The sequence below is a fragment of the Strix aluco genome, chromosome 15 (genome assembly GCF_031877795.1).
Source record: "Strix aluco isolate bStrAlu1 chromosome 15, bStrAlu1.hap1, whole genome shotgun sequence".
NCBI classification, from domain to species: Eukaryota; Metazoa; Chordata; class Aves; order Strigiformes; family Strigidae; genus Strix; species Strix aluco.
In genome coordinates, this window is record NC_133945.1 from 4,590,019 (window position 1) to 4,606,956 (window position 16,938).

At 57.8% G+C, this 16,938-nt stretch overlaps 2 protein-coding genes across 7 annotated transcripts; one reads left to right on the forward strand and one right to left on the reverse strand.

Moving 5' to 3' along the window:
- Nucleotides 1-1,935: 1,935 nt before the first annotated feature.
- Nucleotides 1,936-11,667, reverse strand: SPSB3 (splA/ryanodine receptor domain and SOCS box containing 3). 5 transcript variants are annotated; one of them, XM_074840523.1, is made up of 7 exons: nt 11,589-11,667; nt 9,214-9,362; nt 7,168-7,345; nt 6,023-6,210; nt 3,864-3,966; nt 3,258-3,383; nt 1,936-2,958 (listed from the first exon to the last, which is right to left on the reverse strand). In XM_074840523.1, the coding sequence occupies exons 2-7, from the start codon at nt 9,340-9,342 to the stop codon at nt 2,612-2,614; spliced, it is 1,071 nt and encodes a 356-aa protein (XP_074696624.1). In that variant the 5' UTR covers nt 9,343-9,362; nt 11,589-11,667; the 3' UTR covers nt 1,936-2,611. The 5 variants fall into 5 exon arrangements, with proteins under 5 accessions (XP_074696624.1, XP_074696623.1, XP_074696622.1 ...); XM_074840522.1 differs by lacking the exon at nt 11,589-11,667 and adding an exon at nt 11,451-11,582; XM_074840521.1 differs by lacking the exon at nt 11,589-11,667 and adding an exon at nt 11,447-11,556.
- Nucleotides 11,668-11,841: 174 nt separating this feature from the next.
- Nucleotides 11,842-16,910, forward strand: NUBP2 (NUBP iron-sulfur cluster assembly factor 2, cytosolic). 2 transcript variants are annotated; one of them, XM_074840525.1, is made up of 7 exons: nt 11,842-11,888; nt 13,143-13,261; nt 13,964-14,162; nt 14,495-14,649; nt 14,868-14,978; nt 15,307-15,376; nt 15,943-16,910. In XM_074840525.1, exons 1-7 carry the CDS (start codon nt 11,867-11,869, stop codon nt 16,086-16,088), a joined length of 822 nt encoding a protein of 273 aa, XP_074696626.1. In that variant the 5' UTR covers nt 11,842-11,866; the 3' UTR covers nt 16,089-16,910. The 2 variants fall into 2 exon arrangements, with proteins under 2 accessions (XP_074696626.1, XP_074696627.1); XM_074840526.1 differs by having other exon boundaries at nt 11,869-12,125.
- The last annotated feature ends 28 nt before the right edge of the window (nt 16,911-16,938 follow it).

Sequence of the window (16,938 nt, forward strand, 5' to 3'; positions counted from 1 at the left end):
GTCCTGACTTTTAATGTCCTGCTTTCCACTGGCTCTTCAGTGAGACTGGACCTGGTACTGCACGTCCTGCTCGTGGCTTCCTCGGGCAGGTCGGTCTTGCTGGAGTGACTTCAGAAAACCTTCAGCAACTGTCAAAACCAGCTGGCCAGAGAGGAACCACATCCCTGGGGTAACATGGAGCTCAGGGCAGGGGAAGGGAGTTTGTTGGCTGAACTCCCAACACGAGGAAATGCCAGATAAGCTCCAGAAAACTCCATGTGAAATGCAGGGTTAGGATGGGATTCTCCTTTCTAAAACAAACTGTTTTTCATTCAGAAATAGCTGCAGCCAGGACGCCAGGGGTCAGGGACCGCCAGTGCCTGAGGTTTTGCTGTTTCTAACTGGGACCTTCTACAGTGACACAGACACCCCTGAACTTCTTTCCAAGAATTGCTGGCTCAAAGCAACGCCAACTGGTGCTGCAGAAGTGGGAGGGCACCCTCCGAAAGAAGTTCCTCCTTGCCAGGGATTCTTCTGCCTCCATCTGCTAATACTTGAATTAGTTCCTGGGGAGGAGCGATCCAGCAAGGCTGTGTTTTTCTGGCTGCAGCACCGATACAGATGGAGTGACAGAGCGCCTGTCCTCCTTCAGCAAGGTTCTCATTCAAAGCCTGTCCCCAGAGAAGGGAGAGCCATCTTCACTTGGAGATTTGTGGTGTGGGAAGGAAAGGCACAGAGTCACGGGGCTCGGCAGGGAATAAATGCACGTGGAGCAAAAAGCTTCACCAGAGCCTGTGCAGGTCTGTAATAGGAGCAGGGGAATGGCAGCGGCTGGAGATCTGTGTTCCCAGCGACTGTGCTGGGGGGAAAACCCAGGGAGAGGACAGGGGAAACGCCCTTTCCCATCCTGGCGATTTCAACCCTCTTCCCCTTGCCAGTACCCTTTGCACTTGGCCGATGGCACCAGCTCAGCCCTAAATCACCTGCAAACGCACCCCGGAGGAGAGGGCAGAGGCCGGGGAAAGCCCCACGAGCGGAAGCCACCGGCTGAGCGCAGGCCCCATGGAAAGGAGTCAGGGCAGGGGCTGGAATGGCGCTGGCGTCTGGTCCTGCAGGAGCGGCAGAGCCCGCGTGGTTCTGCTGCCGGGCTGCCGCGAGGCGTGGGGCTGTGCTCCCTGCCCCAGCCCCGCTCTCGGCCTGCTCCTCCCGCGCCTGCCCGCCAGCTCCCTGCAGGGCTGCTTCGGCATTGAGGGGTACGAACAGGAGGAAGTGGAGCTGCCAAACGCGGCTGTTGAACGGGCCTCGAGCTGGATCGGGCTGGGATGGCGTCCCCGGAGCCAGCCTGGCCTGGCAGTGCGGCACAAGCTGCGCTGAGAGCTGCTGAAGCACCGGAGCCCTCCAGTGCTTGTGCCCTCATCTGCAAGGAGCAGCTAAAGCACTTTCCCCTCTTCCCTGCCTAAAATCAGAGGGTAGCTCAAATGCAGAAGAGCAGGCAGGCTCTCCTGCCTGCCGTTTGCTGGCAGCGGTACCAGGCCACCACTGGATTAGTCGCTCACCCAGGCTCTAATCCAGCATTTCCCGCGGCAGGACCCAGCAGTCTCAGCCAGGGGCTGTTCTGGGCACAGACCCGCATGATTCTCAGGCCCCGGGGGTGTTTGTAACCTGCTGGAGGACAGGGGCTATAAAACCCTGCGGCCTCCCTGCCCGTGCGCAGCCACAGGCATCGGTCTGGCCCCGCTGCAGTTCCATCCCAGCCAGACTGGGGGCTCCGTGGGAAGCGCAAGAACCCCCCACCAGGCAGAGCCAAGGTGATCTCCACTGCCTTTAGCTCCTCTAGATCTGACACACGAGTGGTGCATTTCAAACATCCCCTCTGGCCCGGCAGCTGTGCTAGCGTGGCTATTTTTGGCAAGCACCTTCAGATTCCTGCTCTCAAGGGCCACAACAAGAACAAAAGACAGTTTCTACTTTTATTATCACAGTTTAATACAGTCTTTGATAGGGAGAAGCAGCAGGAGCCAACATGCAAAGCAATTAAAGTCACTGGGGACTCGAGAAAGGTCACCGACACCTCAACTCATGGCAGTAACTGCTCTTTCACAACAGCGACCCAGGTGCAGCTCGAGGAGCCCGTTTCCCTACACGCTGCTGCTCGATCGGGCCCCACAGTGTGATGAGTTCATGGCAGACACCAAACCAACACACAACAGTCAAGAGGAGGGCGCTGGTCTTGGATTTTGTCTTTTGAGGAGTCAGGTCAGTTCCCTGACTAGAGTCTGGGGCGCCCTGAAACCGGGAGGCCACCTGAAATCCTGTCTCTGCTGCCGGTCTGCAGAGAGGAGGGATCCTGCAGGAAGAGGTGATGGCTTTGAGAGCAACTCAGGAGATGAAGCTCAGACACTTGGCTGCAGTTTACTTGTTTCAGAGCTGGGACCTCTTGGAGTCAACAGGTCTTTTCAATGCATGTGGTGGAGTTTAGGCTAAAGATTTCCAACAGCATAAGAGAAATCTTCCCAAAGGAGTAGAAGCAGAAGTCCCCATGAAGAAAGAGGTGCATCAGGCTGGCCAGCCCTCGCAGACAGCAGAACAAAACCCCACCCAGCTCCCTCACAGCAGTTCATCTGCAGAGACATTATGTCCTCCTGCACCTCTTCCTTTGGCAGGCCTCTGCGTCTGAGCCACAGGAACTATCTGAGTCGCTTCCCGATGAGGAGGAAGAGGAGGGTTTCAACGTGCTATAGTTCATGCTTAAGACCCACCCCAGTTTGTTGTGTAGCACCTGCTTGAGTCCTGGAGGCAATGGCAGCACCTCCAGCGTGTCCACGTAGTCGGGCAGGAGCTGGCGCAGGCGGTAACAGCAGAGGTACTGGAGGGACGTGCAGCTGGCGCAGGAACGGATCACCTTCATGCTGCTCTTCGCCGCCGTCGAGCACACCATGGGGTAGAACTTCTTGTTCTGCAGCTTTGTGGCTGCAACCCCTGCCAAGGGACAGCATCAGGGAGGTTTCACATTAGTTTTGATGAAGTGATCTCACCCCTCCCAGCTACCCTGAACCTATTAACTACAGAGCTGTTGGAAAACACTTGGAAAACAGCATTTTGAAATCCCAATCTATTAAGGAACAAAGGTAACCTTCTCCCACTCGCTTCACGCCTTGGTCTTCTACTTTGCTGGTGTTTTCTCCGGCAGTGCTGCTGCAGCCAGGCTCCGAGTCCAGCCAGAGCAGCGCTGCTCCCCGCTCCCACCCCCTGCCCCCTGCGCCTGCCCTTGCCCTTACCTACACACTTGCGGTTTTTGAAGAACGTGAGTGTCCCGTGCCACGTGTCCAAGTGCACCCCGATGATGGAGCCTTGGCCAAACCTCGAAGAGAAGTTTGTTTTGTCTCCCTTGTGATGCAGTAGTCCTTAAAAGGAAAAAAAAAAAACCACCAAACCCCTGGCATTCAGCGGAAAGCCTGCGCTCCACAGATCGATCCCCGCTCCCGCGCTGTGAGTTCCCACTGGTACAGCCTCGCCCTGTGCTGATCCCCGCCCTCCCACCCCAGAGTGGGTGATGAAAAGGGGAAGGTTGAGGTTTTGCAAGACCAGAGCGCAGCCAGCAGCACCAAAACCCCCGGGCAGTGATGTGCAACCAGCAGTCCCAGTGCCCGGGAGGTTCACTGACTGGTTCTAAGGGGGCTGCAAAACACCAGCGAGGCGAGAGGCTCTGGGAGCTGCGAGCTGCTGGCAGCCGCTGTCGTTAGTGAAGGGACTCCCAGGTCTGGTGGCCTTTTTGGCCTCAATCCCATTTCCCATTCCAGCTGTTTAATTCTCTAAGCAAGCACCTGTGCCTGCTGCTGCCCTTCCAGCCATCCTGCCCTCTGCCACTGCCCTGCCTGCGTCACCTGTGTAGGAGAGTCCCCAGCTGTCCTCGTCCTTGCCCAGCAGGCTGCAGAAGGTGTGGCGGTACTTGTCCAGATTCACATCCGATGTCCCGATTCCCACCATCTGGGAGGCAAGGCCAGGAAGAACAACACAAGCTTTAGTGCCTTTTCAAGCAACAAAACACAACCAAGACTCCCACCTCCAGCTCTTCCCTCTTTTTCTTGGCACACTCCAAAACACCCAGAGGTTTTGGTGAAGCCAAGTCAGAGCTTTCAGGCCAGAGCTGAAGGCTCCAAGCTCCAATTTCCTTTCCTAAGTGAGGAGGCCCAGCTGAATCGCAAGAGAAGCTTGCTGTCCTGTTCAAAGAATCAGAATAGTTTGGGTTGGAAGGGACCTTAAAGATCATCTAGTCCCAACTCCCCTACCATGGGCAGGACACCTTCCACTAGACCAGGCTGCTGAAAGCCCCGTCCAACCTGGCCTTGAACCCTTCCAGGGAGGGGGCAGCACAGCTTCTCTGGGCAACCTGTGCCAGTGTCTCACCACCCTCACATGGGACCTGATGAGGTGCATTCGTGAGGCAGATGAAGTGGCTAAGCCACTATCCATCACATTTGAAAAGTTGTGGTAGACTGGTGAAGTTCGCAGTGACTGGAAAAGGGTAAACATAGCCCCTATTTATAAAAAGGAAAAAAAGGAAGACCTGGGGAACTACAGGCTGCTCAGTCTCACCTCTGTGCCCAGCATGATCATGGAGCGGATCCTACTGGAAGCTATGCTGGGGCAAATGGAAAATAAGGTGGTGATTAGTGACAGCCAACATGGCTTCACTAAGGGGAAACTGTGCCTGGTGAAATTGGTGGCCTTCTACAATGGGGTCACAGCACTGGTGGACAAGGGAAGAGCAACTGAAGTCATCCACCTGGACTTGTGCAAAGCATGTGACACTGTCCCGCATGACATCCTTGTCTCTAAATTGGAGAGACGTGGATCTGATGGATGGACCGCTCGGTGGGTAAGGGATTGGCTGGGTGGTGGCACTCAAAGAGTTGTGGTCTACAGCCTGATGTCCAGGTGGAGGGGGGTGACAAGTGGCATTACTCAGGGGTGGGTGTTGGGACCGGCGCTGTTTAACATCTTTGTTGGGGACATGGACAGTGGGATCGAGGCACCTCAGCAAGTTCAACAATGACACCGAGCTGTATGGTGCAGCGACACGCTGGAGGGAAGGGATGTGCCATCCAGAGAGACCTGGACAGGCTGGAGAGGTGGGACATGCAAACCTCATGGAGTTCAACAAGGCCAAGGGCAAGGTCCTGCCCATGGCTCGGGGCAATCCCAAGCACAAATCCAGGCTGGGCGAGGAGGGGATTGAGAGCAGCCCCAAGGAGAAGGACTTGGGGGTGTTAGTGGATGGACACGAGCCAGTAACATGCGCTCACAGCCCAGAAAGCCAACCATGTGCTGGGCTGCATCCAGAGCAGTGTGGGCAGCAGGTCGAGGGAGGGGATTCTCCCCCTCTGCTCTGCTCTCCTGAGACCCCCCTGCAGTGCTGGGTCCAGCTCTGGGGGCACCAACATCAGAAGGACATAGACCTGCTCGAGCGGGGCCAGAGGAGGCCACGAAGATGCTCAGGGGCTGGAGCACCTCCCGTGTGAGGACAGGCTGAGAGAGTTGGGGGGGTTCAGCTGGAGAAGAGAAGGCTCTGGGGAGAACTTAGAGCGGCCTCCCAGTACTTAAAGGGGCTACAGGAAAGGGGGGAGGGACTTTTTGTCAGGGGGTGTAGGGATAGGATGAGGGTTAACAGTTTTAAACTGAAAGAGGGCAGATTCAGATTAGATAGAAGGATGAAATTCTTGACTGTGAGGGTGGTGAGGCCCTGGAACAGGTTGCCCAGAGAGGTTGTGGCTGCCCCGTCCCTGGTTCAAGGCCAGGTTGGACGGGGCTTTGGGCAACCTGGACTAGTGGAAGGTGTCCCTGCCCGTGGCAGGGGGGTTGGACTAGATGGTCTTTAAGGTCTCTTCCAACCCAAACCATTCTATGGTTCTATGATGTCTTGTGCACATTCAGGTTTTCAAACCTAATCTTCTCCTACAGTGGGCAGTACTTCATTCTCCCAGTCCCTGTTCTAAGAATCCTGGACATTTCTGTGTGCCCATAAGCGACTCTGCCCACGTACCATGTCTGTGCCATAGACTGGGGAGGTCATCTTGATCTCCCAGAAGTGCTGCCCATCTGCCAGCTCTTTGTTCCCCCGGATGGCGGCAGTGCCGCAGCTGTACTCCATGTGGAAGTTCACCTTGCGGTTGTCACAGGTCAACAGGGTGGCCGTTGACTTATTCAGGTCATCCCACACCCAGTCGAAATCTGTTCAGGAAGCACAGAGGGGACAAAGATGGGCAAAGGCCCTCAGGGTGCAATCCTCAAGCCAAAGCACAGGCAGACATTTGTGTTGAAGGCCTGTCGGTGTTTTTGGGTTTTATTTTTTTACCATTTAAGAGGGTAAATCCTAAGGTCTGCATATCAGAGAGTTGTTTGAGGCCTGAACTATTCTGCAGTGTCCCACCATGGATGGTTCAGTGCTCTGAACCAGAAGCTGTAGGCATTAACCAGTTCCCATTTTGGCCATCACGAGGCTCCACAGACTAGGCAGAGCCTCCTTTCTTCTTACACTTCTCGCAGGCTCAAGGGGTAGCTCCGCTGTGCCACAGGCTTTCTCAGCCAGCCCAAGCCCACCCTCTGCCTACTTCTCCCCTCTGCTCTGAGCACACCCTGCCACACAGCCAGGCGCCCTGCCAGCTGTACTGGATATTAGACTGGCTCTTAGGAAGTATTTCTTTCCAGAAGGGGTTGTTGGGCATTGGAATGGGCTGCCCAGGGCAGGGGGGGAGTCCCCATCCCTGGAGGGGTTGAAGAGTCGGGTTGAGCCAGCGCTGAGGGATCTGGTGGAGTTGAGAATGGTCAGTATTAGGGTAAAGGTTGGACTAGGTGATCTTCAAGGTCTTTTCCAACCTTGATGATCCTGTGATTCTGTACCCGGGATCAGCAGCAAGAGGGCTGTGACCACAAGGGCCAGTTTCACTGGTGGCCTAAGCCAGTTTTGAAAGCAGGTCCCCAGAGGTGAACTCTGATGCATTAACAACAGCACTTAGCCCCTGAAACATCACAGGAGGCACGTGCTTGTAATCCTCCTACAATCTTCGTGGCCTTAAAATGTGAACAAAGGAGCACCGCGCGCTAGGACAGAGAGAAGGGCCCTGTGGAAAGCAGAGGATCCAAGCCCCAAAAGAACTATGATGGGCTGCTGGGGAGCCCCTTCCTTACACTCGTCCTCCTCGCCGCACTGGCAGTCCTTGACGCGGTGCAGAGCGTGCAGGCTGGAGCAGTAGGGCGCTTCGCTCTGGTTCTCGCAGTTGCAGTAGGACTCTCCGGTCACAGGGATGGCGCTCGGGATGGAGGGCGAGAGGGAGGAGAACTCCGGCTCCGAATCCGAGTCACTGTGCTGCCGGGGAGAACGGAGGAACGGTCACTACTGAATGCCCCCAGGCTCGGGTGGCAGAGGTCTGCGAGCTCTCCTGTGCCGCAGAGCTGCGCAGGGAGGTCCCCAGGCTCGTGCCAGCACTGGTGGCATCACGGCTGCATCGTGCCCCGGCCTGCGCCGCCACGCAGGAGGCTACGCCAGTCGCATGACCCTGCTTTGGGGCCTGGCTAACGTATGTCTGAGCTGGAGAGACCTCTCAGCACCGGGGACTCTATGGTGCAGGTGTGTTCTCTGTGCCTTCCAGGGGTGAGGAGCTGTCACAGCAGGCACGCAGCGTGACAGCCCAAGTCTTTAACACACCCAGTTTTAAGAAAACACTGTGCTAAAGCTACGGTTTTCAACGGGCAGGTTACAGCCAGCTGGAGACCCCAGCCACAGCATCACAAAAGCAGAGCACACAGCTGAAAACCACTGCTCTAGAGAGCCTGGGAGCTGAGAGAGAAGAGAGGGAGGCAAACAAGATGAGGAGGAAAAGGGAAAGGAGGCCAGGCAGGGGAGAAGGCAGAACAAAGGGGAACCAGTTCGGCAGTACGGCTGCAGCTCCTCACGCCAGTGCTGCAGACAGGCCCACAGGGAACCTACGGAAGGATTAAAAGGCTTTTGTTTACTTTCATGCATGAACACAAAACCTTGATTTAGTATTCCCCAGTGCCAAGAGACGGAAGTGTCCCTGCACTGGACACTGCAAGAGTCAAAGCCCCGTCTCACTCCCTAGGTTATGGGAAGCTTGGTGTCGCCTATTGGAGCCTTTTACCACAGACTGCAGTGAGTTACGCCAGGTTTACACACTGGTCAGGTGTACCTGCTCTTTATTCACCCCATGACAGACTTTGTAAGCAGTATTTAAAGACAAAAATCCTTTAAACTCATGTTCTTGTAACTGAAATGATGCAAGCTTACTTACGTACTGCCCACCCCTCCTTCTCCAGCCTGCGTATTAAAAAGTTTGATTTCTGTCTTTCATTGGCCCTTCCAAACGACTGCTATCTAGAAGTCCAGCCATTCCTGTTACTGCAGAAACACAAAGCTACTCCAACTGCAGAGAAAAGGCTCATTTTCTGGGAGCACAGCGCCTGGGTTTGGACACCGTGCTCTGGCAACAGCCTTGTAAGGCTTTAGCCTAGCTTTGAAGCTGCTGGAGCAGTTCCTTGCAGCCCCACACACTCAAGAACTGGGGAAAAGAGTGAAGGATGGCAGAGGTGAATCTAAGTCACTCTTCGCACTGTTTTACTGACTGCTCTTCCTGTGTTCCCATCTTCCAGCACACCTACATGCCCAGGCCAGGTTCAGAAGCAGTGTGCATGTTACAGAGCAGGAAACGTGAGAGAACTTCAGTGTAAAGATATCTGAGACTGTAACTTCACAGACTGAAGCGGCCCCACTCCCTCCACCACCATCTACCAGCTGCACAAAGACCAAAAGTTAGCACAGCCGTACAGCGAGACAGATTGGAGAACTGATTCAATTTAAACCCATATTTAGATCACTACTTAAAAAAGAATATTTAAAAAATATTGTATGTACTTTATATAAGATGCACACACATTATATGCTTAAAAAACCATTTAGCTTAGCATCAATCAGCTCCCTGGCTCAGTTAATGGCAGAGCTGTGGTGCACGACTGGGGAGCAGACTATGGGCAGCTCAGAGCCTGGAGGAGGCTCATTAGACAGCCTGTGTATTTTATTAAGTCTTTTCTGATTTTGGCCAGTTCTGCCTGCTGGAGTACTAGCTGCTCAGTTACACGGACCTTGAGTAAGCACCTGCTGTCAGGGGAGAGGAAAACTTTCCCTTGCATTGCTTCAGAGCCACCCAAGCACCATCCTACCTGCCCGTCGGAGTCGTAGCCCCAGCCACGTGTGCCGGTGGCCAAGGCGACTGCCCGGGTGTCCGCCTCGCGCCGCACCCCGCTCAGGATGAAGTGCCAGGCCCTGCTGCTCCGCGTGCGTCGCGCCATGCTGTTCTGAGAGAGGTAAGCTGGGGGGGGCGAGGGAGAGGAGGTTACACAGAGCAGCCATGTCCCACGTCTACCCACCACTCACCGGGCTCTGCCCTCTGAAGCAACCTCCCCCAGGTCACCACAGCCCCCCAGGAACGGATCAGCACGAACCACGTCTGCACAGGCCCCATCAATGGATAAACCGATGCAAAGTAAGTTCCTCCCGCATCAGGAGCCTCTGCAAACTTCAATCTCTTTCTCCACACAGGGTCGACTTCTCCCCAAAACCAGGTGTTGAACTGGCCACCAGAAACGCTCCCAAGAACCGGCAGCAGCAGCATCCACCTCTCACCACTGGCCTGGGGAGCGTCAGGATTGTCAGCCACGGAGACACAACCTTCCCAGGTCACCCTCCGGCAGCTGCCTGGGCTCCGGCCGTGCTGCTCGGCCATCTGCACCACCCTGGCCACCACCACAGCCCCTGCGCAGCTGAGCTGCGTGTGTCTGGCTGCAGGGAAGGCTGTTAGTTCACCTCCAAGCAACTGCCCACTGAGAGAAGACTTTGCTCTCAGCGTTTGGGGTGGGGGAGAGACCACTTTCTTGCTCGCTGAAGGGAAACCAGCCTTTTCACAGACCTGTCCCGACTTGCCTCAAGGGCAACAGACAGAAGCAAACCAGCTGCCTGTCTCCTGACTCAAGCAGGGAGGTTATTCAGAGACAGATTTCCATGGGCTCCTTCCCTATGTACAGCCTGACAGACCACACCAGCTCCCAGCCACCACATGGGAGCATTGCACTGGATGTGACAGGGGAACTTCAACGCCCAATTTCATTTCCCCTGCAGTTTATCTTTGCAGAAAACAACTCCCCACCAAGAGGCACCCGCAGGGCTGTAACCCCCCTCCCATCCCTTCAACCCGCTTCCCTCTGCTCAGCCTCTATGGCTGCTTCCTTGCCACACACAGCCGGTTTACACACCCACACCTGCTCCGGTGCTTCCCTGACGTGCAGCAGGTCAGCCTTGAGCACACGCCAATCCCGCACACACGCAGGGGGTCAGCCCCATCCCGGTACCTGCCATACAGCACCCACCCTCAGTCCCCGATGGGCCAGCAGCTCCTGGCAAAGCAGGACAGGCTGAGCAATGGCCGGTTGTGCAGGTGCCCACCGATGCTCTGAAGAGCTCTAGGCATCCCACCCACCGAGACTGGGGGGGCTTTCACCTCTGCCAAGCACAGCCAGGCTGGGAAAGCACCTAAAACCACACCAGAGCCCCCCTTCTCCGGCTCTGAAGAGCACCCACAGCAGCCAAATACAACAGCTCTGCTCCTCCAGCACCTCGCCAAGGCCAGGGCTCACGGGGCAGAGTGGCCATAGCACAGCGTTTGCCCCAGTACGTGATCTGGCACGGAGGGCAGAGCCAGGCTCTCGCCCCAGAGCGGCTTGAGGCTGTTGACGCTTTTTCGTGGATCTGAGACGGACAGCTGGAGGCCGTGAGCCGCCCAGCGCCCACCGCCCCGGCTGCACCTCCCCGCCAGCCCGGTCCCACCCGCTCCAGCCGCTCCTCTGCGCTTCAGCCCGCGGGCTGACCCCGACAGACAGCCGGGGGAGAGGCCGCAGGGCTGCCCTCTGCCGTGCCAGCGCTCCGGGCCCTGGACGGAGCCCCCCAGCCCAGCCAGCTCCACACACCGGGGCAGCGCTTCCCCGGGCACCGAGAGCACAGACGGGGGCGGGGGGGGGGGGGCAGCAGAGCCCAAGAGGCTCCCCACCGCACAGCCACGGCCCGGCTCCCTCTCCCTGACGGCCCCCGGCCTGGCCTCAGGGGCAGGCGGCTCCGCCGGAGGGCGGGCACCGGAGCCCCACCTGTCCCGCGCAGCTGAGGCGCGGCCAGACTAGGCCAGGCCGGGCTAGGCCAGGCCGCCGCGCTTGGGCCGCACTGCCCAGCCCAGCCCAGCCCAGCCCAGCCCAGCCCAGCCCAGCCCAGGCCAGGCCAGGCCAGGCCCAGCCGACCCCCGCTCCAGCCCTCTGCTTCACCCGCGTTCCAGCCCCGGCCCCACCCCCGGTCCCGGCCCACCTGCCCCGCTCTCTGCCCCGCGGCCCGGCCCCGCCGCCGCGCTCTGACCTACTTTCCCCTCCCGGGACATAAACAATCCTCTCTCGGCACCACCCCTCAGGCACCCATTGGCTGAGCCTGCGCCGTGCGCCTTTGTCATTGACTGAGAGTCCCGTCGCTCATGGCTGAAGGAGGAGGAAGGGGGAAGTACCTAAGGGCACCCCAGCGCCACTGGCTGCGTCGTGCGTCAATCCTCGAGGAGCCGCGCCATTGGGCGGCCACAGCGGAGGGCGAGCGCTCGTCGCGGGGGCAAAACACTGAGCCCATTGGCTGGTGGCGGGGGAGCCAGAGGGTTGGATTGGCTACGGAGCCTTGAGGGGCGGGTGCTCGGTGAGCGCGCGGATTGCGATTGGGGAGGGCGCCTGCCAGTCCGCAGGGGCGGGGCTTTACCTCGGCGGAAGGCGGAAGTGGGCGGTGCCGGGCGGCAGCATGGAGGAGGTGGTGGCAGGGGGTGAGCGTCGATGGGGCTGTGGCCGGGCTGTTCCCCGGGGTCCCCGGGCAGGAACCGGCCTTCCTGGGGAGAGGGGCGATCCTGGGGTGACTGGTCCTGGTGAAGGGCCACAGCCCACCTCGCTGGGGATGTCCCGCCCGGCGTGACCGGGCCTGGCGGGCGGTTGGGCCCAGCTTCTGGGGAGTTCCAGGGTGGCTGGGCCTGGCTGGGTGCCGTGGTGGTGGTGTCCCGCTCCTGGTGAGGGGAGTTCCGTGGTGCTCGGGCCGGGAGGGGGCTCTGAGGTGGCAGTGCCCGCTTACTGGGGGGTGGTCCTGGGCTTTGCCTGCGGCCCGGGCCTGGCTCCCGCTGGGGGCAGCGCCGAGTAACCGGGCCTGGCGCGGGGCTGCCGGTGTCACCGGGCCGGTATTCCGGGAGAACCTCGCTATGGGCCTCCGTCTTCCCCTTCCCAGCCCCCTTTCTCCCTCCCCCTCTCCCCGCTATCGGGGTCGAGCGCCGTTACCGTCGGTGGACGTGCGGATGAGGTCTGCCATGGTGCGTGCGGGCTCCATTGCCGCCGGTCCCGGTGCCGGTGTGATGCTGGAGCGGCGCGGGGGCGGGTCAGGCCTGGCGCGGTGAGTCAGTGGCCGGTGGTGACGGGACGCCCGGGAACGTGGGCCCGGGTGGGTGGCGTTTGCTCAGCTGCGGCTGGAGTGCCCAGTCTGACCTTTTGCCACTTGTGGAGCCCCGGGCCAGGGAAACCGGCCCTGAGTGTTCCCTGCTCTCGGCTCTGCGTTGATGGGATGTGGTGGCTAAGCCCAAAGCAGAGACCCAAGCATCCCTGACGACACAACAAGAAACGGCACGAAGGCTGGCGAGGAGCGTGGGACTGTGGGGAGGCAACCGGTGTGGTGTGGAGGAAGGAAGCGCCAAGGGCCTGACCTCACCGACAGCCTCCCAGCTGTTCCCCGAGAGGGCTCGGGCTGAACCTGGTGTAGGCACAGCGTGACGAGGCCCTGTGGGTGTTTATTGCTTTACTGCCCAATTGCCACTTAGGTCATCAGGACAAAGCCTTTACTCTCCACAGACTGTTTTCTACCATTGCTCTTATTGTCCCTTTTCTGATGGCAAAAGGCCTGTCCCTTACACTTAAACTAGGCTTGGGGCAGTGATAGCCACTGTTGCCCTCAGTGGAGACCCGTGTGTCTGTGCTGACTGGTCAGGTGCTGCTGTCTTGCATCAGAAGAGACGCTGATGCCTTGTTATCATTCCTCACAGAGAAAAGCAACCTGGCCGGGGTGCGGCACATCCTGCTGGTGCTCTCTGGGAAGGGCGGCGTGGGGAAGAGCACCATCTCCACCGAGCTGGCTCTGTCGCTGCGACACTCCGGGAAGAAGGTGAGCAAGGGTCTGTGGAATGCTGAGCTCTGTCTTCTCCTTCCCGACCTCCAGCTAGGCTGGGTTTTGCTCATCTTTTATGTATGTGTGTGCCTCTGTGGGCAGCATGTGATTTCTCTGTCTGAAAATGCTGTTTGTGGTAGCAGTTTGAGTGATTATTTTTTTCTGTGTTTGCTTGATCCGGTGCAGGTAAGTGCCGTTCATTTCCCTCTCATCAAGAAACTAAAATCACCCAAGACTTGTTGTTGAAGCTGAGGCACTGAGAATTATTTTGCTGATTTGTGGTGCAGCACACACTCCCTTTGTGGAGTGAAGTGGGTGAGCTGGATGGTGTTACGATGGGGACAAAGGGGAACTGTGTGGCCGTGAGGCAAGCTGAATTCCATGAGGATTTTTTTAAAGGCTCTATGCAGCCAGTGCCACTTGGATCCTGACAGGTGTCTGGCATAAAGATCTCTCCAAAGTGCCTGGAAATACCCAGGAGATGCTCCGTGGAGGGAAGGAGACCGGGAGGGCAGTCAAACTTGAAAGCAGTTCTTTGAAACTGTGTCTCAAATCTGGCTGCTGAGCTAGACTCTGTTCTATAAAGTGCTGTGAGCAGCCGGAATTTGGCTGCTGCCTCCCCCCACCCAGGGAGGAAGCGCAGCCGGTGCTGCCGCGGTGCTCAGCCCTGTCTGAAGGGCTCTGCCTCACTGCCCGCAGGTGGGGATCCTGGACGTGGACCTGAGTGGCCCCAGCATACCCTGCATGTTCAGGGTGCAGGACAACGACGTGCACCAGTGCGACAGCGGCTGGGTCCCTGTCTTTGTGGACCAAGACAAGAGCATCTCACTCATGTCCATCGGCTTTCTGCTGGAGAAGCCAGATGATGCCGTGGTGTGGAGGGGACCCAAGAAAAACGGTACAGTTGGTTTTTGCTGTTGGTGGCCACCTTCCAGTGCTAGGAACCTTCTGTGAACCCTCCTGGAGGTGGTGCTGGCTCCTGCTGGGGGCCAGGCTTTTCTTGGCAGGTCATTCTTTGGAGAAACAAGGCTCCTGTTTGCAGGAGTGGGTTCAGATCACTCGAATGGGGAGAGTGCAGCATGTGTTGTGCTGACAGATAGCCCCGTTGTCTTTCCCTGGGCCCTAATCACCCAGGGTGCCTCCCAACCCCTCCCCGCCTGACCCACAGCTCCCAGCGCACCTGCTGAAACCTGTGTTGGTTTTTTTTTCCTGACCCTTTTATTTCTGTAGCTTTGATCAAACAATTTGTTGCTGACGTGGCCTGGGGGGACCTGGACTTCCTCATCGTGGACACGCCGCCGGGCACGTCCGACGAGCACATCTCCACGGTGGAGGCCTTGCGGCCCTACAAGCCACTTGGCGCAATCCTGGTCACAACGCCCCAGGTAGGGCAGCTGACTGGGGCTGAACTGGAGTTCCTGGGGAGGCTTCTGCCTCTGGGCATGGTTTGGGGGGGAATATGCACCCCAGGTGGCTGTTTGAAGAGGCCTGTCTGTGGCTGCTTGTTCTACACATCTGCCTCTCATTTGATGCACGCCTGCTCCAGGCTCACAGTCAGTCTGGACAGACAGACACCCCGAACCTCTGCTGCTCTCCCCTGCAGGCTGTGTCTGTGGGAGATGTGAGGCGAGAGCTGACGTTCTGTAAGAAAACGGGCTTACGAGTTCTTGGCATTGTGGAGAACATGAGCGGCTTTGTCTGCCCGCACTGCTCGGTGAGTTTGTGACCTCTGGGCTATTGTGGGTTCTCGTTCGTGATGGGGTGTTGTAGGATGAGGTGCCTTGGGTGGAAAATTGGCAAATGTCACGAGGGTGATGTTGTGAGCCAGGGAGATGAGAAGCTGCCAGCTGCTTCTTGTCGGCTTTGAAAGGTGCTGCTGGCTCTGCTTTCCTAAAGGGAGCTGGGGAAGGACAGGGGAAAAGGCAGTGCCCTGAGGCTGGGAGGTGGAGGGGAGCTGCTCTACCCCTGTGCAGGCAGCACCTGCCCTGTCACATGGATGCTCTGGGGTTCATGACTCACTGCTTTTGCTCTTCCTCCTTCAGGAGTGCACAAACATCTTTTCCAAAGGGGGAGGTGAGGAGCTGGCCAAGCACGCTGGGGTCCCCTTCCTAGGTGAGTGACCTCTGGAGTGGAGTTCTCTGTGGTTAGAGGTGATGTCTGCGTGGTGCTGTGGGAGTGCTTGAGCGGAGATATGCAGCATCACAGGAGCAGGCAGGCTGGACTCCAGTCCCTGTGAGCCCCTGGCACCTGGTCAGAGGTGAGCTGTGGTTCTTGCTTTGCTTCTCTGCCATCCATACTGCTCAGAGCGGGCATCTGGCCCCACTGGGGCAGAGACAGTGATGATCAGGAGCCTGCTCTGGCTGCTGACATTGTGATAGCAGAGTAAGCAAGCCTGAAGCTGCACAAGAGCCATCCTGAAATGCCCTGGAGCCTGGCTGAGGGATGAACCCTGCCCTCCAGACAGGGCTGGGATCAGGGGTGAGGGTGTCTCTTGTGAAGCACTGTGGTGTGGTGGGGTCTTGGACCCAGAGGAGATGGTTGCAAGTGAGAAGTAGCTCCTGGAGAGCTCAGTGAGGGCAGTGCTTGCTCTTTCCTACTGCTTCTCCTGGAAATGACCCTGGCAGGGTATTTCTTTAATCTTGAGCAAGCAGTCACTCCCCATTCCTCCTATCCCACAGGCTGTGTTCCCCTGGACCCCCAACTCAGCCAGAGCTTGGAAGAAGGCAGAGACTTCATCCAAGAGTTTCCCAAGAGCTCTGCCTTCGCTGCCTTGACTCACATTGCCCAGCAGATCTTGGATGGTACCTCGCAGCGGAGCTCCTGAGGATGGCGTGGAGCTGGACTCTTGCTGGCTGAGCCCCTGGCCTGGCAGCGCCACCAGCAGCCTGTGCCAGTGGGGAAGGGGGATGAAGAAGCTGTTTAACTACAAAACTGCCTCAGTGGGGGGTGATGGAGGGAGGGGGGAGCACAGCACTGGCGCCGCTCATGGCGGTCCAGAAAGGGAAGTCCTGCTCCATCCCCCTGGATCTGAAGAGACCCTGTGCGGGTGCTCCTGCCCGCACAGCAGCAGCCTGCTTCTTGCCTTCTTGTCGTGGCAATGCTCTGCCCAGATGGCACAGTTGTCCCTAGCCCAACCCACGCAGCACCTTCCTCTGCAGCCAGCTGTTGTGCGGGTGCTTGGGGAGGTCTAGCTTGTGTCCACAGCATCTCATACGCTGCGGTGCTTCTGGCGATCACTCGATGCAGCTACGGTGGCAAATGCCACCGACTGTTCTTCCCTTGATGAACCCAAACGGCACCGATCGTCTGGATTGTGGCTCCATGTGCTGCTGTCTTCTACCGCTTTCCTCCTGTGACGGATTATATGGTACTTGGTTCAGTGGCTGGTGAGTGTGCTGGATGCTCTGATGTGGACCCAAGCCAGGCCACCTTGCTCTGAAATCTCAGATCACTGGTTCCTGTTGGGCCCGTGAGGGCACACGATGTGCTTTCACGTGAGAAAATGTCTTTAGTAGCAGCTCTACCACCCGTCTGAGGTCTGCATCCTGCTGTGCTGGAAAAAAGGTCTTTTTGGTCTGCTGGGGGTTGTCGTGACTCAGGAATATTTTTAAAGGTTCCAGGCAGTAAACACTTTCTTTAAATCCAAGTCTGTGACTTATGGTTTTCCATGGCTT

Bases quoted from the DNA above. Each gene is read 5' to 3' on its own strand.
- SPSB3 (XM_074840520.1), bottom strand. From the start codon at position 11,537: ATGACAAAGGCGCACGGCGCAGGCTCAGCCAATGGGTGCCTGAGGGGT. The intron at 7,346-9,213 runs GTAGGATGGTGC...TCTCCCCGGCAG, and splicing joins GCTACGACTCCGACGGGCAG to CACAGTGACTCGGATTCGGA. The intron at 6,211-7,167 runs GTAAGGAAGGGG...CTTCCTGAACAG, and splicing joins GTGCGGCGAGGAGGACGAGT to ATTTCGACTGGGTGTGGGAT.
- NUBP2 (XM_074840525.1), top strand. From the start codon at position 11,867: ATGGAGGAGGTGGTGGCAGGGG. The intron at 13,262-13,963 runs GTGAGCAAGGGT...CACTGCCCGCAG, and splicing joins TGCGACACTCCGGGAAGAAG to GTGGGGATCCTGGACGTGGA. The intron at 14,163-14,494 runs GTACAGTTGGTT...TTATTTCTGTAG, and splicing joins GAGGGGACCCAAGAAAAACG to CTTTGATCAAACAATTTGTT.